At 62.5% G+C, this 19339-nt stretch overlaps 2 protein-coding genes across 6 annotated transcripts; both read left to right on the forward strand.

Moving 5' to 3' along the window:
- The first annotated feature begins 721 nt into the window (after positions 1 to 721).
- CIRB (cold inducible RNA binding protein) lies at positions 722 to 14371 on the forward strand. Of its 5 annotated transcripts, XR_011617701.1 has the most exons (10): positions 731 to 915; positions 3532 to 3811; positions 4131 to 4320; positions 10514 to 10622; positions 10726 to 10832; positions 10916 to 11054; positions 11136 to 11217; positions 11558 to 11628; positions 13883 to 14016; positions 14210 to 14371. XR_011617701.1 is itself a non-coding variant. In XM_011748968.3 (9 exons), the coding sequence occupies exons 3-9, from the start codon at positions 4225 to 4227 to the stop codon at positions 12017 to 12019; spliced, it is 621 nt and encodes a 206-aa protein (XP_011747270.1). In that variant the 5' UTR covers positions 774 to 915; positions 3532 to 3811; positions 4131 to 4224; the 3' UTR covers positions 12020 to 12749. The 5 variants fall into 5 exon arrangements, 4 of the variants coding, with proteins under 4 accessions (XP_024649903.1, XP_011747270.1, XP_011747307.1 ...); XM_011748968.3 differs by lacking the exons at positions 13883 to 14016; positions 14210 to 14371 and adding an exon at positions 12003 to 12749 and having other exon boundaries at positions 774 to 915; XM_024794135.2 differs by lacking the exons at positions 13883 to 14016; positions 14210 to 14371 and having other exon boundaries at positions 722 to 915; positions 11558 to 12749.
- A 144-nt stretch (positions 14372 to 14515) lies between these two features.
- Positions 14516 to 19063, forward strand: FAM174C (family with sequence similarity 174 member C). The gene is made up of 3 exons (XM_011748955.3): positions 14516 to 15401; positions 16734 to 16850; positions 18601 to 19063. Coding segments are annotated over exons 1-3 (402 nt in total). The 5' UTR covers positions 14516 to 15117; the 3' UTR covers positions 18602 to 19063.
- The last annotated feature ends 276 nt before the right edge of the window (positions 19064 to 19339 follow it).

The following is a 19339-nucleotide window of genomic DNA, read 5'->3' on the forward strand; positions in this document are numbered from 1 at the left end:
GGTAAACTGAGGCACAAAGAGGGCAGGGACCGCTGGGATCGCGGGGGGCGGGGTCGGCCCTGGATCGCTCCCTTCCCCCTACCATTGAGGAAAAAGCTGAATGGGAGGGGGCGGCCCCCGGAAACCCGCCGGGATGGAAACGCGGTTTCCAGGGCAACGCGCCGCGAAAGGAGCCTGACGTCACCCCGGGTAGGGCGCCCCGCCCGCCCCCGTCCGCGCGTCGGGCGGCCCAGGCCCCGCCCACCAGCGGGGAAGCCTCACTGGTGATCGCACCGCTCGGTCATCTGCGTGCACCAGTAGCAGCGCGAGGCAGCCTCCAGAAGGCGGGACTTCAGCACGGCAGGGCCGAGTGCGCAGACGCATGAGCGGAGGCGCTGCGGCCCCGCCTCTCTCCCCGCGCGTCTGCAAACTTGGGGGCGGGAGGCGCAGCCGAGGGTCTGACGGCTGCGGCGGGGCCTGGACGGAAGAGGGGGCGAGCCCCGGGGCGCCGCACGTGGACCCCCGGCACGGGCACGCTCACGTGCACCCGTCCTTTCACGCCAACGCGTTTCCTGCTGCCCCCACCCCTGCACCACTGTACGTCCCAGACCCCGGCCCAGCCTCCCCGCGGTCCCTAGGCTGGGGTTGCTCAGACAGGAGGCCAGGAGGAGGGGGGCTCTGAGGCTGAGGCTTTGCTAAAGGAGCAGGAGTTTGCCAAGTGTTGTAGGAAGCGGAAAGGGTGCTCCAGGTAGGGGGCACGGCGTGTGCCAAGGCCCGGAAACGTGAAACCAAGTGCATTTGGGGAGCAACCGGGAAGTCAGTTAGTGGAGAAAAATCAAAGATGGGCGGAAAGGCGAGGCTGGCAAGGACCCTAAACGGTGATTCCCCAAGTCGGCCACTGGAGGGATGACTTGAGGGACCAGGGAGAAGGAGAAGGTGAGAGGGAGCGGCGGCCAGGACATCTGGGAGGTGGCTGGACCCATGGCCTGGACTTTGCGGGGCGGTCGAGTTGGATCGATGATCGATGGGGACCCTGGCGGCCTCACCCTGGGGGGGGTAGAGACGGAAAAGGAACCACGGTGTGCCCGGAAGGTGGTGGCTTTAGGTCCACAGGGAGGTGGTTGGCAAGGACGGGGTAACGGGGATGGAGGAGGAAATCTGAAATGCTGGTGTGAGCTCTGGGCCAAGAGAAGTGAGCACTCAGGAGGCAGGAATCCCCCGTGCCGCCCGCTGCTTGGCTGTGGGCTCCAACTTGGTGTGTGCTCAGAGAAGGCAGTGGTTGAAGTGAACAGGGCCTGTGCCAGGTGGGGAGACTGTAGCCAAGGTCTTTGGTGCAGCCTGGCCTCTGGAGTGGCCTGGGAACAGAGCTGGAGCTGCAGGGTGGGAGCTGCCCTGTGGCTGGGAGCCCGTGCTGGCGTCCCTGCCAGGCGGTGAGCTCACAGGTGGGCAGTGCTTGGAGAGACGCGGCAGCTGTGGGCGGGCAGGAGAAGGTCAGTGGAGGTCATGGCTTTCAGCTTGAGGCCGGAGTCCTCTGGGGGAGGCCGAATGGGCCCTTGGAGCTGGCTTGGGAGGTGGCTAGGGTGGACAGCAATAGAAGCCAGGCAGCCAGGCCCCTGGCTTGGAGCCACTGGGTTGGAGGGACTGAGCCGGTGCCCAGGCACAGCCGCCCCGACAGGGCCTGGCCCCACCCGCCCTCCTCTCCCAGCACCATGGGAATGGGAGTTACCGGGCTGGAGGCTGGGGACGCCACCACCCCGTGGCCAAGGGCGTTGGGGCCCAACCCAGGAGGCCGGTGCAGCCCCACCCACGGGCCACCCAGCCCTGGGAGGGCAGAGAACTGGCTGCCTCTGGGGTCACTTGGGACAGGTGAGCAGCCCAGCCTGGCGGGTGGGGGAGGGGAGGCTGTCACCTGGGCCCTGAGTCTGCAGGGGCCCTCCTGGCCTTTCCTCCACCCTCTGTCTGGTTCTCACTCCCTCCGTTTCTCTTTCTTTTGCCTTTCTCTATTTGTTCCGATCTCCCGCGGTCTCCCCAACCCAGTACCACCATCTCCGCCCCTCCGTCCCTTCCCTGCTTCCGCCCCCTCTCTGGGGGCCCCCCTCACCCTGGGGCACATTCCAGCCTCCTCCCCCGCCTTGCAGCCCCTCCCTGGAGCCAGCTGCCTCCTTGGGTGCCAGAGCAGAGGGAGTGGGCTTGGGCCGAGGTTGGAGGTCGGGAGCGGGTGGGAGCCTGGGAGGGCGCCCCCAACACCTCTGGAATGTGGGCGGAGCGGGGCAAGGGAGACAGCTGGCTGCCACAGAGGGCATACGCCCCATACTGAGGACGCTGCCCACACTCAGCCCTGCGGGAGAGCAAGCAAAACCAACGGGTGCCGTCCCACGCGGGGCCTGCACAGCCATCCCACACCCCGACCAGCACGCCCGGGACAGCTCTCCACAGGCCATGCATTTATGGTGCGGCTGGTGTGCCAGGCTCCCAGATACACAAAACTCCCCACCAGACACACCCCATAAACCTGCCCCCTACCTCAATCCACTGCGTGACCCTAAAACAAACAGCACCTCCTTGCTCAGCCTGGGCCAAGGCCTCCAGGAACAAAACCCCAGCCTGCAGAGTCACACCACACCCCACAGCTGTCACCAGATACAAAGAGGGCCCTGACCAGATCCAGAGAGGGCAGCAGCCTTCCCCCACAACCAACACACGCCTGGGCGGGGGCAGGAACACCCCCAGGGCCTCCAGCCACAGACACTCACCCACTCACCCCTCAGTGCACCAGTGATCCCTGCTGCCCAGCCAAGCTCGACTCCAGGCTGCTGGTCTGGGTGGGGGATGGAGAGGGGTTCCCAGGTGAGCCCCAACCTACGCCTTCCAAAAGTCTTTCTGTTCATGTTGGAAATACAAATGAAACAGGAGAGTTAGCATAAGGGACGATTATTATTTTTGTTGGTTTGTTTTTGTTTTGAGACAGAGTCTCACTCTGTTGCCCAGGCTGGAGTGCAGTGGTGCAATCTCAGCTCTCTGCAACCTCCACCTCCCGGGTTCAAATGATTCTCCTGCCTCAGCCTTCAGAGTAGCTACGATTACCACACCCAGCTAATTTTTTTTAGTAGAGAGGGGCTTTCCCCACCCATGTTAGCCAGGCTGGTCTCTAACTCCTGATCGCAAGTGATCTGCCTGTCTCGGCCTCCCAAAGTGCTGGGATTACAGGTGTAAACGACTGCACCCAGCCCAATTTTAGGTATTTTTAGTAGAGAATGGATTTCACCATGTTGGTCAGGCTAGTCTCAAACTCCTGCCCTCAAGTGATCCACCTGCATTGGCCTCCCAAATCGCTGAGATTACAGGTGTGAGCCACCATGCCTGGCCACAATTATTAGTATTTTCGAGACAGGGTCTCACTGTCCAGGCTGGAGCGCAGTGGCTCCATCACAGCTCACTGTAGCCTTGCTGTAACTCCTCGGCTCAAGCGATCCTCCTGCCTCAGCCTCCTGAGTAGCTGGTACTACAGGTGAGCACCACCATGCCCAGGTAATTTTGCTTATTTTTCTGTAGAGACGGGGTCTAACTATGTTGTCCCGGCTGGTATCAAACTCCTGGACTCAAACGAAAGTGCTGGGATTACAGGCATGAGCCATCGCTCCCGGCCTGCGTACGGGATGATTCCGTGTGGACTGCCACATCAAGGAGGCGAACAACAAGGAGAGCCGGTCGCTGCGTGGAGCTGTCTTTTGCTGCTAACTGCCCTCGACCGACTTTCTACCAGGTCTTCCCCATGCACCTCTGACCCCAGGAGGTGCTGCCGGCATGCCCACCTCTCAGATGAAGCAGTGAGGTGCGGAGAGTGTCCTGGGCACTGCCTGCCTCACAGCTGGGCCCCTGACCCTCCAGGGTCTGCCTGAGCAACCATGGGTGCCTGGACAGGTGTCCCCTCGCCCATCTCTCCGCCTGGATGTGGGAACCTTCCAGGCATGCTAGGGCGGGCAGGTGCCAGGTGCCTTTCCAGCAAGATGGAACATCGGTGTCTTCACCCTCACTCCATAGGTCCTGAGCCCCTGCAAGTGCCTGGGCGAGTAGGGGGACACTCTCCACTCATCCCACTCCACTGTTGCCTGCCCCAGGCAGGGCCTCTCTGAGCCTGGTTGTCTTTGCAGGAAATCCCGACTCTTTGACCTCTGTTAAGCACCGGATCTGTAGTCCCATGAAAGGGAGCTGGGCCCAGGTGGGGATCCCTCCTCCTACCCCAGGATGCAGCATCTGTTGCTAAGCAGTGGGGACTCCAGAGTCCCCGGACCTTTGCCCAGTTTCAGAAAGCAGGCGGCTGCATCCCCAGCCTCCACCCAGGTGAGCCTAGACCTCGGTCTGCTTTAGGGTGTCTGTGGGCCATGCAGAGTCTTGGACCTTTCACAGACACCTGATCTGCATGTCACAGACATGCATGGGCGTACATCACTGCAGGTCTGCCACGTGCTGGCTGGTCTGGGCCCCAGCAGAAGGGGTCACCGATGACTCTGCAGCATCCCGTGTACTGAAAGAGTGACCAGGTGTGTGAGTGACCCCAGGGCAGGTCGGGGCCTTACCCATCCTCAGCCTGTCTACTGTGTGTGCCTGTGGCCGGCAGGGTCCCCGGATGCCCAGTGCATGGCGTATCACTTTGTGTCCAGTGGGTGTGAAGCAGGGGTGTGGGTGTGCACCTGTGTGTGGCCTGTGACGGGGTGTGTGTGCCAGGGATGTCCATCTGTGGCCCAGGCCTGGCCTTTGGGCTGCTGGGATGGCCTGGCTGGGGCAGGAGTGGACAGGGCCTCCCAGCCTCCACATTCCTGAGCTGTGACTCAGGCCTGTGGGGAGGGGGTGAGTCACAGGGAAGGGAAGCTGATCCACCCTGCGACCGCATCTGAGGAACAGGAGGGAAACTGAGGCTGCAGAGCAGCTCGGACAGGCTTTCTTGTGTAGCAGCCCCTGAATCTCAGGCCCGGGGTGGGGGTGGGGGGCCGGGGCCTCCCAGGGGACCTGGGATCCCACCCCCGGACTCAGGTAGGGGCTGAGGGGAGGGGCAGGTTTAACCCTTCCTCCTCTGGGCTTCTGAACTCTGGGCCGCCCTGGGAGGCGCCGCTCCCGCTGACACACAGCACGCGTGCCTACCCCAGGGACATGAGTCACAGCACCAGGCATGGACACATATGCTCTGTGGGTCCCGGCACACCCGAGTCACGCACACGCAGCCCTGTCCCTGGCTGCCCCCACATCCATATCCGGATAAGCGCCCACCTCTTTGTGTTGCACACACAGCGCCACGCAGATGGGTTCCTGCGTACTTGCACACATGCAGGTGCCGGGAGCTCCGTGCACACACCTCCAAGACTGTGTGCACACCCCTATATGCCCTGCGCTCCGACACAGGCCAGCCTGGGGTCCCTGCACACCCCACATCGTATGCACTCGCACACAGCTACACATTCGTGTCTACACAAGCTTGTGTCTCTGTACTCTGCCCACGGGCACACATGTGCGCCACACCTGGCAACCCGCACGCCCGGTCTCTGCATCCCCCACCCTGGCTCTGGGCCCCGCGTACTGGGGCCAGCTGGGCCTGCTGCATCCTCTGCCAGGACGGTCCTATTTCCGCGCCCCCGCGGGGCAGCCACCAGGTGCACGGTCCTGGCCCCCGCCTGCCTAGGAGGGGGCGGTAATTATGCGGCCCCGGGGTACCCCCCACGCGCCTTTCATCCCCGGCCACGCCCGTCCCAGGCCTAGACGCTTTCTACCGCCTCCCGCCCGGTCATTAGTCGGGGTCGGGGGAGGACCCGGCGTCCGGCAGGCGGGGCCCCGCGGGGAGGGAGGAGTGGTCGGTGCGGGAGCGAGGGGCCCCGCCCCCGTCTCCATGGCGACGCCATGCAGGGGCGGGGGCCCGGGAGGAATATCTGGGTGCAGGAGGCGCGCGCCCCCTCCGAGACGGCAGGCTGGAAAGTGGGCGGCATTTGTGAATGGGCCCACGGGGCCCAAGAGAGACACGCGGGGAGCAGTTTCGGGGACTCTGGCTGATCCCCGCGCCTCGCCGGGCAGGGAAGAGCCCCGCGCGTCGGGCCCGGAATAGCAGCCTCGCCCCCGCCCGGCGCGGCTATTTTGAGCCCCTCCGCTGGAGCCGAGGCGCGGGGGCGGCGGGTGGTTCGGGGTCGACACGCAGGCTGCGTCCTCGCCCCGCGAGATTGGGCCTCTCGAGGACTGTGCACTGTGGCCGCGCAGGGCTGGGCGGCGGGGCTCCCTCTCCCACGCGAGGCGTCTGCGCGGAGGGGCACCAGGAGTCCGGGCGCTCGACCCAAACGCCGCGGACGGAGCGAGGCCGTAGCGCCCCCTCGTGTCTGCAACGGGCAGCGCGCCGCAGTCGGGTCTCGCGTGCTGAGCTGCCAGCAGGGGTGGATGACGGGGTCCCAGCCTCCTGAGACCCTCGATGGGGACACAGGGTGGCGGTGAGACACCTGGGAGTCACAGGTGCTCGCAGACGCAGGTGACCCCAGAGGCACAGGTACGGACACCGGTCCCACACCTGGAAGCCGGTGCGCAGTGCTCGGCGCAGATGTAAAGCGGCAGGTGTGCGCAGGTGCGCGTCGACGCCACCCTGGGAACCCAGGACGGCTGCGGGCACTCACGGAGCCCGCACCCAGGAACCGGCTCGTAGTAAGCGCTTAATAACTAGGCGCTGGCAGAATGAATGAATGAATGAATGAATGAACACGGCGCTTTACAAAACCAGGAAAAGACAGAGGCTCACAGAACCAGGGAGCGATGGGTTGCGGGGGGGGGCGGCAAGAATTATGCAATTATGAAGGGGCCGCTGTGGCTACCGGGGACCCCCTCCAACGCCCCCCCTACAAGGGCTGCTCTAGGGCCAGGGAACCTCCCCGCCCTGACTGCTGGGGCTGGGGGCTGGGGGGCAGATCAGAAAGAATGGGCCTGAATTGCTCCCTGGCTGGGCATGCCTAGCCCGCGTCTGGGGCTCCAGTGGGTGGGGGGCCCCTCCCGCACGGACGGCGGGCGTAGGGGAGCTCGGTGCTGATGTCTCTCCCCGCTCCTTTAATAACCACCCTGCGTGAGTGGCTGACGCAGCAGCCGGCTGCTGCTGACGGGGAGCGGGGCGGCTGTAGTGGGGGGGGGCCGAGGTGCAAAGCGGGTGGTGATGAGTCACACAGCTGCTGTCGGGGGGAGGGGTCTTGAGCCCATGAGGGGTCCCAGAGACCTTGTCACTGGAGACAGCGCCCTTGGCTACCCCCACTTTGATCCACTTGAGGGTGGGAGTGAGTCTGAGGCCAGGAGTGGGACCGGGATTTCCCTGAGGTGAGCCGCAAAACGGGGGTCTCTGTACCCCAACTCCCCCCAGCTTGTGAGCAGAGGGTCAGCCCTCCTGAGACTTTCTGGGGCAGAGAGGCAGGGGTCCACGCTGGTTTCTTCCACCAGGGCCGGGGGAGGGGGCAGCATGAGATGAGGCCTGGGTGAGGAGCAAGTGGTGGCCATAGAGGGCTCCCCAGAGGCTTTGGGGCCGCCGAAGAGTAGGGAGTGAGGGTCCTTGCATAGCTGGTTCTCCAGATGGCGGAGGCTTTGAGACTCCCCTCTGTCAGCCAGGCTCAGTAGGGGAGGTCTGTGGAAGGAGAGAAAAGGCCTGGGTGGAGGAGCAGAGTGGGCCCGGCCCGGCGTGGGGAGCGAGTGCGCATTGGGTGTGCAGCACGGTGGGAGGGGAGGCCGAGGGCCGGGCTGAGTGCTGGGGTGCAGTGGGGACTCGGGGTGTTCGCCTGCACCCGACAGCAGGGACGCACAACACTATCTGGCCAGGCGAGTGTGGGGGTGTGGGCGATGCACCCAGCCGTGAAGTCGCGGTTCCAGTGGGAGTTAGGCTTAGGTGCGGGTTGGAGTTTGTAGGCAAACTGGATTGCGTAAAGTTGGGGTGCACCAAAGTGTGGCGAAGTAGGAAGAACTGGAATTGCGAATGTTGGGGTTCGCATGAATGGGGTTGTCTTTGTTGGGGTTTGGGTGGGCATGGGGTTGATGGCAGGAATGGAGTGCTGGGGTGCTGGGAAAACTGGGACGTCGGTTGTAGTGGCAAGAATATCACGACAGGTATCGGGGTTCAGATGAAGTTGGGATGTCTGACAGCCGGGGCTTGGTTGGGTAGGGGATCTGGGCTAGGTTATGTCGGGACTGCTGAAGCACAGGCAAAGTCGGGGTCCTAGTGACACCCAGAGGTCCCCATGAGGCCGGAGGCCTCGGAACCGGGGCTAGAGGCCCATTTGTTGCCCGCCGCGGGCCAGGGAGAGGGCACGCGGAACTGGGTCAGCCCCGCCCCGCCGCGCGCTGGCCACGCCCCCCCGAGCGCGGGCAGGGGACTGCGGACTGGAAACGTCCCGGCCAATCGTCTAGCCCGACACCAGCGCGCGGGAGGAGGCGGAGCCGAGATAGACCCGGCCCCCAGCTCATGAATATGAGACGCAGGAGCGGCCTCTGATTGGTCCGGGAGGTGAAGGGGGCGGGGCCCGGCGGCGGTGTATATAATGCCGGGCGCCGGGGCGCCCCCCCTCACTCGCGCGTTAGGAGGCTCGGGTCGTTGTGGTGTGCTGTCTTCCCGCTTGCGTCAGGGACCTACCCGACTCAGTGGTGAGGGCCCTGGCGGCACCGGCTCCGAGGAACTCGGGGCGGCGGGCGGCCTGCGGCGGCCAGGCGAGGCGGGGCCGCAGCGGCACGCCCCTGGGAGGGGGCGGTGCCGGGGCGGGCCCGGGGTGGAGTCCGCCCCGCCGGCGGCGAGGGGCAGCGGGAGATTGGGCCGAGTAGCGGCCAGAGGGCCTCTCCCCGCCGGCCCGGGCCGCCAGCGACCGGCTTGCCGCCGCAAAATGGCGGCCGCCAGCTCGAGGCTGTGCCCAGCGAAATGGCGGGAGCACCGAGTGCCCGGATGGAGTGGCGCAGGGCGCGCACGGGGCGCATGCGCACGCGGCGGGGGCGGGGCCACGTGGCGCGCCCGGTCTCCAGGGCCGGTTTCCCTGCCGAGGGGCTGGAGGTATCCATAAACCAACGCTTTTGTTTTCTGAGCCTCATTTTTCTCCTTTTCCCATTGTGATTGCATGAGGGAAAGGACGGCCTCGCAAATCCTGGGTAGGCATGGCCCGTTCCAGTGTGATTCCTCGTCTGCCACGTCGTGCTTTGCGCCCAAACTTTGGTCCAAGTTGGCACAGCCCCCAGTGCCAGACTTCCAAGTCTAGTTATCAGCGCCACTGGGTGGTGGCCATTCCCAGCCAATGAATGCTTTGTCTGTGTCAGCACTGACTGCGCCCTTAAATAGCCAGTTCTCCTGAATGCCAGTTCTCCTGTCTGGAAATCCTGCCTCATCATTTCCGGGGCCATCCCTTCCCGATTCCCGGCAGAGGTCCTGTCTGTAAAAGTTAGTGCCTGCCCCGAGGTGCCCCCCAGCACGGGGCGGCTTCCCTGACAGCCAGCCCCCCCCCCCCCCCCAGTCTCGGGGAATTTTACAGTGAACAGAAGCACGTTCTGGTCCAGCAACAAGTAGAAGTCAACTGGTTAGGGTTGGAGTTGGCACCAGTTCGTAAAGGGGAGAGAAGCTGAGGGTGCAGTCCTGCCCACGGCACGACTGGAAGATTCGGGGCTGGGGGGGGAGACACCGGAGGCCCTGTCCCATGGGGAGGACCGTGGACATGGGTGCGGCCTGCTTTTAGTCTGGGGGGTGGAGGGAGCTGAGAAGCGGACTGTATTCAGTGTGGTAAATCAGTTTGAATTAAGTCTTAGGTAGCTGAGTGCGGTGGGTTAACCTGTAATCCCAAAACTTTGGGTGGCCAAGGTGGGAGGATTGCTTGAGCCCAGGAGTGAGTTTTTTTTTTTTTTTTTTTTTTTTTTTGAGACAAGAGTTCCATCCAGTCCTGTTGCTCAGGCTGGAGTGCAATGGCGTGATCCCGGCTTACCGCAACCCCCGCCTCCCGGATTCAAGTGATTCTCCTGCCTCAGCCTCCCGAGTAGCTGGGATTACAGGCATGCACCACCGTGTCTGGCTTACTTTGTATTTTTAGTGGAGATGGGGTTTCTTCATGTTGGTCAGGCTGGTCTCGAACTCCCGACCTCAGTTGATCGGCCCGTCTCGGCCTCCCAAAGTGCTGGGATTACAGGTGTGAGCCACTGCACCCAGCCGAGCCCAGGAGTTTCAGACCAGCCTGGGCAACAGCGTGAGACCCCATCTCTACTAAAACAAAAAGAAAAAATTAGCCAGGCGTGGTGGTGCACATCTATAGTCCCAGTTTCTTGGGAGACTGAGGTAGGAGAATTGCTTAGACTAGGAGGTGGAGGCTGCAGTGACCCATGATTGCACCACTGCACTCCAGCCTGGGTGACAGCTTAAGTCCTAGGTACGAGTTTCCGACAATGAAAAACAATAACCTGATTTTCTAATATTTCCCCTAAAAAACACATGTCATTTACATAAAATAGGAAGCGGGGAATGGTGGTGAGAGATGACCCCTGTTGAGGATTTCATTGGTGTCTGCCACAGGCCGCCATGGCATCAGACGAAGGCAAGCTTTTTGTTGGAGGGCTGAGTTTTGACACCAATGAGCAGTCGCTGGAGCAGGTCTTCTCAAAATACGGACAGATCTCTGAAGGTGAGGCTGGTGCTGGGCCGGCGGCCCGGGTGGGGCTGGCTTGTGCTCCTCCTGACTGTAGGTACAGCTGGGTGCTGACTGCAGACCTCTCTCCCCTGCACAGTGGTGGTTGTGAAAGACAGGGAGACCCAGAGATCTCGGGGATTTGGGTTTGTCACCTTTGAGAACATTGACGACGCCAAGGATGCCATGATGGCCATGAACGGGAAGGTGAGGATCAGGGTGTTGAGCGGGAGCCCCGTCCTGAGGATGGGGCACCCACCCACTAACCTGTGCCATCCGCTGGTCTCCAGTCTGTAGATGGGCGACAGATCCGAGTAGACCAGGCAGGCAAGTCGTCAGACAACCGATCCCGTGGCTACCGTGGTGGCTCTGCCGGGGGCCGGGGCTTCTTCCGTGGGGGCCGAGGACGGGGCCGTGGGTTCTCTAGAGGTGAGTGCCGTGAGTTGGCCCTTTGGGGATGCTGTGAGGCACTGCTGGTGGGAGCTGGTACTCACTTCTTCCTGTATGCAGGAGGAGGGGACCGAGGCTATGGGGGGAACCGGTTCGAGTCCAGGAGTGGGGGCTACGGTGGCTCCAGAGACTACTATAGCAGGTGAGGGGTGAAGACCAACCCGGGCACAGGGGTGATGGTGGGATGGCCAGCTTCAGTCCCAGGTCCCTGGGGGAGCTGAGATGAGGCTGGCTGGCCAAGGAGCAGAGGCGGGAGGGGGCCCAGGCCAAGAGGAGAAGAAACTGCTGAAGACAGTGGCAGAAGCGGGAAGGCCAGGGGGGCATGGCTGGTGCAGGTTTTGGACGATTTCTGAGACTCTACGCTGCTGGGGTCCTTGCGTCCCCAGAAGGGACAGCTGGCATGGGGGCTGACGGCTCAGCCTGCTGTGGCAGAGCAAAAGTAGACTGGTATCCTCCGGTACTCATGTCTGTCTATCCTGCAGCCGGAGTCAGAGTGGTGGCTACAGTGACCGGAGCTCGGGCGGGTCCTATAGAGACAGTTACGACAGTTACGGTAAGTCACGCTCCGAGGGTGCCACGCTGCTGTGGCCTGCGGTGGGAGCTCGGTTCACCTTGGCACCTTCTCCAAGCACTTTAGGCTGGACACTCAGATCTTGTCACTGCGCTTGCCTGTAAGAGGCGCGTCTGTCCTCTCAGCCATTTCTATCACAGGACACAAAAGCCAAATGAGACTGACCAAAAAGGCAAGGGAGAGCGAGGGCCCGCTGGGCAGTCAGCATAGGTGCATGTGTGGCTGCAGGCCAGCCTCCCTCGGCTGTGGGGGGTGGTTGCTCCCCGGTCGCAGGCCGCGCCCTGGTCTGGCCTCTGGGGTGAAGCTGCCTCTCGTTGCTTCGGTGCCTTTACACTGTGCCTGCTTCTTGTCCTCAGCTACACACAACGAGTAAAAACCCTTCCTGCTCAAGATCGTCCTTCCAATGGCTGTGTGTTTAAAGATTGTGGGAGCTTCGCTGAACGTTAATACGTGTAGTAAACGCACCTCCTTGTATTCCCACTTTCGTAGTCATTTCGGTTCTGATCTTGTCAAACCCAGCCTGACCGCTTCTGACGCCAGGATGGCCTCGTTACTAGACTTTTCTTTTTAAGGAAGTGCTGTTTTTAAGGGTTTTCAAAACATTTTGAAAAGCACTTCAGATTTACTTTTTTGACCACGAGCCATGAGTTTTCAAAAAAATCGGGGGTTGTGTGGGTTTTTGGTTTTTTAGTTTTTGGTTGTGTTGCCTTTTTTTCTTTTGGTGGGGTTGGCCCCATGAAGTGGGTGCCCCACTCACTCCTCTGAGATCGAACGGACTGTGAATCCGCTCTTTGTCGGAAGCTGAGCAAGCTGTGGCTTTTTCCAACTCCATGTGACGTTTCTGAGTGTAGTGTGGTAGGACCCCGGCGGGTGTGGCAGCAACTGCCCTGGAGCCCTGGCCCCTGCGCCCATCTGTGCTGTGCGCCCCACAGTAGACGTGCAGACGTCCCTGAGAGGTTCTTGAAGATGTTTATTTATATTGTCCATTTTTACTGGAAGACGTACGCATACTCCATCGATGTTGTATTTGCAGTGGCTGAGGAATTCTTGTATGCAGTTTTCTTTGGCTTTACGAAGCCGATTAAAAGACCGTGTGAAATGAACCTTGCTCTGACAATTCCCTTGCATTGCACCACACACTCCCTGCTGCAGGCTCCTGCAGCCAGACCTGAGCAGAGAGAAGGCGGAGAAGCAGCAGGTCTGCAAGCCTTCCCTGGGGCCTGCAGAGAGAGCTAGAAAGGGAGGCCCAGCAGATTGGCGCTGGTCAGGGTAGGGGAGCCAGGCGGGGGACGGGAGCGGGCAGCTCAGGCCTCAGGGCAGCCCCGGGAGGCTTCTGGCAGTGGTGGCCAGAGGGCTGGACTGTGCGGGCAGCTTAGCAGGGACAGTGGACGTGCACCCGACGCTGACCTGGACTGCCTCAGTCTAGAAGCAGGCCAGAGAGTGGAGGCACGTGGCATCCCAGGGCGACCTCAGACGGCCAGCCGGTTAGCTAGTTCTGCTGTTGCTTCACGAGTTCTGAGCGTTCTCTGCTAGCCTATGGAAGCTGCAGCCCTCGGAGGACAGAAGTGTTGTGCGCCCAACAGAACCCTCTGAGACGCAAGCTGCTCCCTTGGCTAGCTCATATGTGGAAATAGCCCTGTAATTCGAGGTAACTCCTTCCGCTCGTGCCCACATCCCTCTTGTCGAGAGCTCATAGAAAGTCATGTGCCCGGGGAATGTTCCTGTGACTGTTTTTTGTTTTTCCTTTTTTTTCAACTTTTTTTTTCTTCTTCAATTAAGCTGGAACTAAAGTCAGGCCTGGCCATTACGCTCCCCACGTGCAGCCAGGTGCAGGCTGGGCCCAGTCATGCCTGGCTCTTAGATAAGGTCCCTTAAGCAGGATTGGAGACCAGTGAATGCCCCCGCCTTTTGGATTTTTTGCTCATCAATTGTCTTTTCCAGACCTCTTAAGTCACACTCTTAACTAGCTTTCTCTGATGTATGTTGCCGCCATTAGTTTTTTTCTAGAGCCCACATTGGCCCACGTAGCTCCATCCCATGCGGGTAGCTGGCTCTGGCTGCGCCCCCAAGGCGCAGACCCGCCCTGGGCACGCTGGCCTGTGACGGAGCCTGAGGTCACAGCCCCGTGACTAGCCTGAGACCTTCCTAGAGGCTGTGGCTGTTTCCGGGGAGGCCGGGAGGGGCAGCTGTGAGCCCCGTGGAGGACGCTGGGAGTAACGCTGCTTTGCTTTGGCAGGTTGAAGGGGCCCGGCCAGGACTCGGGGAAGGGTGGCCTGAGAGCAGCGATGACCTCTGGGGTCACTGTCCCAGGAGGGACTTCACCTGCAACAAGAGCTGGAGGCAGCCGCTTGCCCCGGAGGCTTGTCCCCTGTAAGTGCTTTCGGGAAGAGTGGCATGTGGCGCTGAGCCCTGTCCCGGGCGGAACCTGGGCGTTCCAGTGAGTCCTGCTTTCCTGCACCTGTGGCCCCGCGGCGGGCGCCTTTCGGTGTGTGTGGGGTGCCGGGCAGCGCCTCCCGGAGCGCCTGGAGCCCGCGCCTCCCTCCCTCCTCCCTCCTCCCTCCAGGAGGCGCTTCCCGAGCGAGGTGCGGGCTCAGGGCCTCAAGTCTCTCCTGGAGGACGGGCTGCGGTGCGCTGGCGGCTTGCGGGGTGGCCAGTCCTTGCCCACAACGATGTGGAGCCCTGTGAAAGTCGGATTCGAATAAAGGGCCACGTGTGCACCCAAAAAGCCGAGTCTGTGGTTTGGGGGGCTGTCGGCAGAGTGGGGCCACCGGGAGACAAGCCTGCGGACCCCGTTCAGCGCACTAGCAGCATCCGACGGGGAAGACCGCACGGGTCACTGGCGCGCAGTGACCGCAGGGCTCGCCACTGAGGGGTTCGCAGCGCGGAGACGTCGGTCCCGCGGGACCTGAGGCGCAGTCGGCTTCGGGGGCGCGGGGGCCGCGCAGGCGCTGTCAGACCCCGTCTTGGGCCGAGCCCCCGGTTCCCTGCAGCAGGCTGGGGACGGGGCGCCTCCTTCCTGGGCCCCGGACACAGCCGAGGCGTCCTCACTGTCCGTGAGGCCGGGGCAGGAGCGGCGGGGGCCGCCCCGAGGCGAGTGGGAATGAGCGGCCCGAGGTCCTGAGGTCGGCGTCCGCCCCGTTCCCCCGCTACCAGCCCGACTTCCTCGGAAGCCACGCGCCCGCACGCCGGGCTGGTAATCCTGGACTCTGCCTGCGGCGCCTTGCCAGGGCTCCCACGGGCGGGGCTCCCACGGGCGGGCTCCGGGCCTCCGCACTGGCTCCCGGAGCCGGACGACGAAACAGGCTCAGCGGCGGGCGCGCGGGGCACTGTGGGTAGCGCGAGGGCTCACCAGGCGGAGGAGGGGCCGGGCGTCAAGCTCCGCCCCCGCGCCCCATTGGCCAGCATCATCACCGCGCGTCTGACTGACAGCCGTGCATAGGGGCGGGGCGCCGCCACCGCTTCCGCCGGGCCATGGGGCCGCGCGTGCTGCTGCCGCCGCCGCCGCTGCTGCTCCTCCCGCTGGCGCTGCTGCTGGCGGCGCTGTCGTGCGGTGCCAAAGAGGCCTCGCCGCCGCGCCCCGCGCAGGTCACGTCGCCGCCGCTAGTCGTGACGAACGGGAGCCAGCCGGGCGCTCCGCATAACAGCACGCACGCGGGTCCGCCGGTGTCGCCGGGCTCGGCGGTGAAGCGCTCTTTCTACGTGATCCTGGGCTTTTGCGGCCTGGCCGTGCTCTACTTCCTCATCCGGGCGTTCAGGTGCGTCAGGCGCACACGGGCACCGTCTCCCAGCCGTGGCCAATTAGCGCGCGCCTCGTGCGTCACGTGCCGGGCCGCGGGGTTCCCCCCTCCCTCCCTCCCGGTCGGAGTGGGCGTGGGCGGGGCTGTGCGGGGAGCGTCACGTGGTGTGGGCGGGGCAGGGCCACGTGACTCGCCCGCTGTCCGGCCTGCGCCCGGTCGTCGGGGTGCGCAGCGTCGCCGCCTATTAATTCGGGGGTGACGCTGCCCGTTTCCCATATGGAGCCACGGAAGCCGGAGCCTGCCGGGCAGGGGTCAGGCCCTGGCGGGGCGAGGGATCCTCCTTGGCTCCTTGTCGCCGGATGCCGGTCCTCGCTCTCATCTTCCCGCTTGCAGCCGCGACCCTTCCGTGGAGTCCCGATTCTTTTCCTTTGTGCCTCCACCCGCTGAAGCTGGGCCTTCGCCAGCGTCGGCCACGTGCCCGCCTTGGGTGCTCCCACAGCCCAGGAGGTGCGGCTGCGTCCCCAGACCCTCGCGGGTTCCAGCTGTAGGCAGCCTCTGGACAGGAGGGGCGTCTGCCTGGTCAGACCACCCCGGCTTCCCTGGCCTGTGGGCCCAGTTTTCTCTGGGCTTCTGACTACCCAGTGTGGCTGCTGCTTCCGGGTGGGAGCGACACAGCGAGGACCTTATCCCTCCCCATCACCACTTTGGCAAAGTCAAGCTGCTTATCATTTTTTATGTTTTTTTGTAGCAATGCGGTTTCGCCATCTTGCCTTCGCTGGTCTGAACTCCTGGGCTTAAGTGATCTTTCTTTCTCGGCCTCCCAAAGTGCTGGCATTATAGATGTGAGCCACTGTGCCTGGCTATGCTGCTTTTTAGGGGCCCTGTGCAGAGCCTCCTCGGTGCTCCACACCCCTTCCTGTGGAAGCACCTGCTGGGCGCTCTCCCCTGCCTGTGCCCTGCACCCTCCCTGCCTCCCTGGCTGCTGGGGCCACCAGTGGCTTCGCCCTGAGACAGCCTTCCATTCTGTTGTCTTTGGCGAAACCTCACCCCGTGTGAGCCTCAGTCTTTTCATCGGTGCAACGGGAGTGACATCAGCGTGCCTCTTCTGGGGTCCTGGCACAGGGGAGATGGGAGGGCCTGCTAGGGCACTTGTTTTCTGACTGTCACCGCCTTGGGAGAGAGTGGTAATCCCTTGGCGATTAGGACGTGAAAGAAACAGGCACAGCAAAACCAGGGAGGTCTGCAGCAGGGCTGGGGGATCCGGTAGAGGATGGCAATGAGGGTCCTGAGGGAAGGAGGAGGCAGGATTGGCAGGGAAGGACCATTGACCATGCCTGGACCTACTTCCAGGTTGAAGAAGCCTCAGCGGAGGCGATATGGACTCCTGGCCAACACCGAGGACCCCACCGAGATGGCCTCGCTGGACAGCGATGAGGAGACGGTCTTTGAGTCGAGGAATCTGAGATGGTGTGCACCCTTCCCCAGCTCTGGGGCCTCGGTGGGCAGGCTGGGCTGGAGACTCAGCAGGATCTGGTGACTTGGGCAAGCGATGGAGTGGTCCCTGCAATCACAGCTGACAGCAGTGGTCAGGGCATGGTCTCCCTGGGCAGGGGTCATCCCTTCTCCCAGCCTCTATTTACAATTTTTTTTTTGTAACTTAAATTTTTTATTTATTTATTTTTGAGGCGGAGTGGCACAATCCTAGCTCACTGTGACCTCTGCTTCCGGGGTTCAGGCATTTCTCCTGCCACAGCCTCCCAAGTAGCTGGGATTGCAGGCACCCGCCGCCACCACGACCAGCTAACTCTTTGTATTTGGTAGAGATGGATTTCACCATGTTGGCCAGGCTGGTCTCCAACTCCATATCTCAGGTGATCCACCCACCTGGGCCTCCCAAAGAACTGGGATTACAGGCGTGAGCCACCGCACCTGACCTAAGTGTTTGTTTTGTTTTGAGACGGAGTTTTGTTCTTGTTGCCCAGGCTGGAGGGCAATGGCATGATCTCTGCTCACTGCAATCTCCGCCTTCTAGGTTCAAGCAATTGTCCCATCTCAGCCTTCTGAGTACCTCGGACTACAGGTGCCCACCACTATGCCCGGCTAGTTTTTGTAGTTTTAGTAGAGACAGGGTTTCTCCATGTTGGCCAGCCTGGTCTCGAACTCCTGACCTCAGGTGATCTTCCCGCTTTGGCCTCCCAGAGTGCTGGGATTACAAGCGTGAGCCACCGCGTTCAGCCTTCTTGCATCTTTAAGACAGGAAGGTGGGCCGGGCGCGGTGGCTCAAGCCTGTAATCCCAGCACTTTGGGAGACCGAGGCGGGCGGATCGAGACCATCCTGGCTAACACGGTGAAACCTCGTCTCTACTAAAAATACAAAAAGAAATTAGCCGGGCGTCGTGGCGGGCGCCTGTAGTCCCAGCTACTCCGGAGGCTGAGGCAGGAGAATGGCGTGAACCCGGGAGGCGGAGCTTGCAGTGAGCCGAGATCGCGCCACTGCACTCCAGTCTGGGCGACAGAGCGAGACTCCGTCTCAAAAAAAAAAAAAAAAAAGACAGGAAGGTGGCTGCAGGGTTTAGGGTAGTGGGTGCTCGATCTGGGCCCCTCTCTGAGAGACGAGGTCTAAGTCAGGTGCAGAATTGACCATAGGATGCTTCTGAGCGGGCAGCGTCAGGGAGGGCCTCTCCCTGGTGTGTAATGGGGCTGGCTCCTGGAAGAGTATCTCAGGCCGAGGGAACAGCAGGGACAGAGGTGGAGGCTGGGCAGATGTTGGCGGGCTGGGGTAGGCCAGGCAGGTGTTGGGTTAGCGGGGTTCTGGGCAGGGATTGATGGCTATGTTGTGCTGCAGTGTGGCTGCTGGGGGGACCTTGGCCTGTTGAGGGGTGGCAGGCATGGAGGCTGGGAGACCAGGGGACAGGGCGGCTTCTGGGGACAGCGCTGACTTTTCGAGCCCCCAGGGAGGGTGGCGTTGGGATCCCTCCCCAAGGTCTTACTCCATTCTGGGAACTCCTCCCAGGTTTTTTCTACCTCCTGGCTGGGGGCCTCTTCCCCCAGGGTGGGCAGTTGAGCAGGGCCCAGGAGGCCAGGGGAGGAAGGGTGGGCCCTGGTGGACTGAGGGGGCCTGGACAGGTTGCCTGCTTCTACCTGACCTGGGTGAGCCTCTGCCCGGCAGGGTGGGCCCTTCACTCCTCACCTCTCACCCTTGACCCCCTGCTTCCAGATGCTGAGCCAGGGAGGCAGCCTTTCCAGCGGCCATGAGGGAAGGACAGGAGATGGGACCCACCCCAGTGCCCAGCAACTCCCCGCTCCACTGCTCATTCCCCTGCTGGCCCTGGGGCTGGCCTCACCCAGTGCCAGCCCGAGAGCTCTTTTTGGAACCTGTACAGCCTGCCTGCCTACTGCCACCTGCACCTACCGCCAGACCACACAGCCTCGCCTCCTGGATGCTGCGCCAGCCTGGCCGAGGGTCCCAGGTGAAGACCGGACGGGTCCCGACAGCTGCTGCCCAGGACTCTGAGGCCCCCTTGCCTGACTGTGACTTGTGTGTCTCCCCTGTCCCCGCGGGGCCATGGCAGCCCAGAACCGAGGCTGGGTGGGCAGGTGACCCAAGGAACCTTTCTGGGAGCGCCTTCCCGCTGGGCTGGGAACAATAAATGCAGCCATGTCTCGGCAGCTGGTGCTGACCCCGTGCCACCTCCAGGCCCGTGCATACTGGTGCGGCCAGTGCGGGGTGGGTGGTGGAGCAGGGCTCAAGCCAGCCTTGGTCTGTCTGCAACCAAGCTTGGGTTCTCCAGCCTTGCCCCCAAGTGAAGAACCCATCTCCAGCTGCCTGGGATCAGGCCCTGCCTGTGAGCACCTCTTTTCCTAGAGGAAACTCGTGTTCCATCTGTCAGAGCCCCTGCTGCAGGCCCCCTTCTCTATGCCATCTTCAGCCTGGGTCTCATGGGCCCTTCCCTGGA

This window comes from Macaca nemestrina, chromosome 20, assembly GCF_043159975.1.
Source record: "Macaca nemestrina isolate mMacNem1 chromosome 20, mMacNem.hap1, whole genome shotgun sequence".
Classification (NCBI taxonomy): Eukaryota; Metazoa; Chordata; class Mammalia; order Primates; family Cercopithecidae; genus Macaca; species Macaca nemestrina.

What these genes read in the sequence shown, in the direction of transcription:
- FAM174C (XM_011748955.3), top strand. Translation starts at nt 15,118, where the DNA reads ATGGGGCCGCGCGTGCTGCTGCCGCCGCCGCCGCTGCTGCTCCTCCCG. An exon ending in TTCCTCATCCGGGCGTTCAG is followed by an intron (nt 15,402 to 16,733) that starts GTGCGTCAGGCG and finishes ACCTACTTCCAG; the next exon opens with GTTGAAGAAGCCTCAGCGGA.
- CIRB (XM_024794135.2), top strand. Translation starts at nt 4,225, where the DNA reads ATGCAGCATCTGTTGCTAAGCAGTGGGGACTCCAGAGTCCCCGGACCT. An exon ending in ATACGGACAGATCTCTGAAG is followed by an intron (nt 10,623 to 10,725) that starts GTGAGGCTGGTG and finishes TCCCCTGCACAG; the next exon opens with TGGTGGTTGTGAAAGACAGG. An exon ending in TGATGGCCATGAACGGGAAG is followed by an intron (nt 10,833 to 10,915) that starts GTGAGGATCAGG and finishes GCTGGTCTCCAG; the next exon opens with TCTGTAGATGGGCGACAGAT.